At 31.6% G+C, this 3,432-nt stretch overlaps 1 protein-coding gene across 1 annotated transcript; it reads right to left on the reverse strand.

Annotated features, from left to right (window-relative positions):
- Positions 1-555: 555 nt before the first annotated feature.
- Positions 556-1,332, reverse strand: LOC110687840 (ubiquitin-NEDD8-like protein RUB2). The gene has a single exon (XM_021864485.1). The coding sequence runs from the start codon at positions 1,204-1,206 to the stop codon at positions 736-738; it is 471 nt and encodes a 156-aa protein (XP_021720177.1). The 5' UTR covers positions 1,207-1,332; the 3' UTR covers positions 556-735.
- Between the last annotated feature and the right edge of the window lie 2,100 nt (positions 1,333-3,432).

The following is a 3,432-nucleotide window of genomic DNA, read 5'->3' on the forward strand; positions in this document are numbered from 1 at the left end:
AACCATTAAATAAGCAGAATGAAACCAATCACACAAGAATGCAAGATCGATATAAACGTTATAATTCATAGCTTGCTGACTGACTCAACTCCCTTCTTACCCCAACCTCATAATTCACCAATATCTATGTTACTCAGCAGCTCAATCAGTATGATTTTTCTAAGGCAAAACCTCCAGAATAGGAGCAGTATATGCCTTCAATCTCACTGAAGGCTCAACTATTACACTAAATACACAAATCATCACGCATAAGGTAGATTCCGATACATAAATCGGTTACCATGGACAAATACGAATGAAACCTAAGGTAGGCAATCTTTCCTCCCTCTTTCTACCCTAATCCCCTGTTAGTCATTGCATAACTCACCATACATACACAATCACAATTGAGACGAATTCAACATCTTATCAAAACAATATAACATAAAAAACGTCCCTAATTGAATATCCCACTATATAATCTCACCATACATATACAAACGCAAACTTAACCAAATCCCAACAAACCCAATCTAAATCCCAATTAACATAAATAAATATACCAAATCAACAAGATTAAAGCAAATAAACATCAAATATAACCATAATTGAATTAATAATAAACACATTAAACCATTAGATAAGCCGAAGTAGGTCAAAATCCCAGAATTTTTCAACAGTATTTCACCACAATAACATCATTAAAACCCTAAAAATTTTCCAAACTTCACAAAAATTCATCCTTTAAACACAGAATTAAGCAATTAAACCACCACCTCTGAGCGCAAGAACAAGATGAAGAACAGAACCACCTTCAATATTATAATCCTTAGCAGTCTTATCATCAGCAAGCTGTTTCCCAGCATAAATCAACCTCTGTTGAACAGGAGGAATCCCTTCTTTCTCTTCAACACGCTCCTTAATCCGATCAATGGTATCATTAGGCTCAATATCAATCTCAATTTCTTTACCAGTTAGGGTTTTGACCTTAATCATGGTACCCCCACGAAGTCGAAGCACCAAATGAAGCGTCGATTCCTTCTGAATGTTGTAATCTGCAAGTGTTCTTCCATCTTCCAATTGTTTCCCAGCAAAGATTAAGCGTTGTTGATCTGGTGGGATGCCTTCTTTGTCTTGGATCTTGATTTTGACATTGTCGATTGTGTCGGATGATTCGACCTCTAAGGTTATGGTTTTTCCAGTTAGGGTTTTCACGAAAATCTGCATATTTGAGGAGTTTTAATGGAGGAGAGAGAAAGTGATTGAATTGAATTGAGTGTTGGACGAAGAAGAAGAGGTGAAAGTAGGGTTGGATTTATAGTGTTGTGAATTGAGATGACTAATTGGGTTCGGAATTGGATGCGACTATGTGCGGTGCAGCTTTGATAGAATTGGATTCGATATGGTGTGTACAATTTTTTTGTATAGGGTTGGTCAAAGGTTCTTCATATTTGGTTCGGATTAGGTCGGTTTGGGTTGGATTAAGATAGATTTTATTGGATGGAATTTGATCCACGCATATACACTATACTATATTACTATGTTGAGTTGAATAAGGATTTTTACACTAGATTTCCTCTCTTCTCTTTTGATAGGAAAGATTGACTAAAATTGCTAAAATTTGTAAACTTCTTCACAAATTTAAACCAATACTTCCTCCATTCTAGTAATATTGTAACAACTGGACTTTTACACTATTTATCACGCTTGTTTGACCACATATTATGATTTATACGTAAAGTAAAATATAGTCATATGAGGTCCTGTTAAATTCGTCTCGTAAAATACATTCATAATATCAACTTTTTATAATTTTTACTCTTATATAATTATTGATATTTAGCGTATAAAATGTGTTTTGGGATGTGTAATTTCATCCTTGTTGCAATATTTGTGGAATAGAGGAAGTATATAGTATATATTAAAATATTACTCCCTCTGTCCCTTATCTACAAGCCTATTTTCTATTTTTTACGGAAATTAAGAAACTTTGAGATTCCTTAAAACCCATTCTTAAACTATATGAATTTCAATCTATTAACTTCTCCAATGAAAAGCCACAAGTACCAGTAGATCCCACATTTGACATGTCAATTATCAAAACAAAAACGTTAAATACTTCGTTTATGCGATCCCAATTAAGCTACTTGCATTGCTATTAGACATATGCATGTAGGGTTAGAGAGAGATAGAGAGAAAGAAAAGGTACGAAGTAGCTGATAATTATTGAAGAGATGGAAAGAGAAAGTGTTGGAAAAATATGTCAAAAGTAAAAAAAAAAATGATGACAACTCATCTAAAAGAGGAAATATTGTCAAAAAGTACATTCTTTAAATAGAAATAGGCATGTAATTTTAGTTTCCCCAAAATAAAATACAGACATATAGATAAGGAAAGGAGGGAGTACAAACTTCATCACAAATTTAAACTAATATATCATATATACTACGCAGTAAAATATTACGGAGTAATTTCTTTTTAATATTACGTAATTATTACTTATTTGTTACTCAAAATATCAATGGTCAAGTTGCACCCTAGACACTGTAAAAGCCTAACTTTGTGATTAAAAGAAAATAGAACGAGTAATGTAATTCAATTCAACCCAATCTAATCCAATGAACTTTAATTTTATATTTTTATATATTGAAATCAATATTATAATGTTAAAGTAGATTGTATTCTAATCACGAGACTGCAAGAGTGTATCATTTGAAATATAAGCAAAAAAAAGTTTTGAGTGTGCGTAGTAAGCTGTAGGAGCTTCGAACTTTTTGTAGTTTAGTAAAGTGAGGTTGGTTAAGATAAAAGAGGTTGTAATAGAGTATTAAATACGAGTATTACTCTTTGTTCAAAATAAAATACGAGTATTACCCGTGCTGGTCGTGTATCTTGAACATATAGTTAATTACTAAATTATAACTTCTACGACAATTATTAGGGACTAGGGAGTACCTTTTATAAAGATTTGTTTTTATCTCACATATTTTATTAAATAAGTAATTTGAAACTAATACATAAGAGTTTGTTTGGCATTGTTTTTTGTTTTCAGTTTTCAGTTTTTTGAAAATAAAAAATCAAAAACAGGAACTAGGGTGTTTCCACTTTTTTGTTTGGCATCACAATTATTAGGGACTAGGGTGTTTCCACTTTTTTGTTGTCGGTTTTCAAAAATCATAATTTTAATAAGTTTGACTGATTTTTTTATTCATTATATGACATATATCATATGATTTAAAAAAACAAAAAACCAAAAACCAGAAAGCCACAGTGATGTCAAACGAATCCTAATAAATAATTATATTTTTTATGACACCTCATAGGATCAGATACCCTTTCAAATATTTAATAGTACCAATTAATTTCGTATTCCCTCTTTCCCTTATTTAATTTTTGCCCCATTTGAATTATTACGGTCTTCTTTGTCCCTTATTTTTTGCCCCATTTGATTTA

This window comes from Chenopodium quinoa, unplaced genomic scaffold (genome assembly GCF_001683475.1).
Source record: "Chenopodium quinoa cultivar QQ74 unplaced genomic scaffold, ASM168347v1, whole genome shotgun sequence".
Classification (NCBI taxonomy): Eukaryota; Viridiplantae; Streptophyta; class Magnoliopsida; order Caryophyllales; family Amaranthaceae; genus Chenopodium; species Chenopodium quinoa.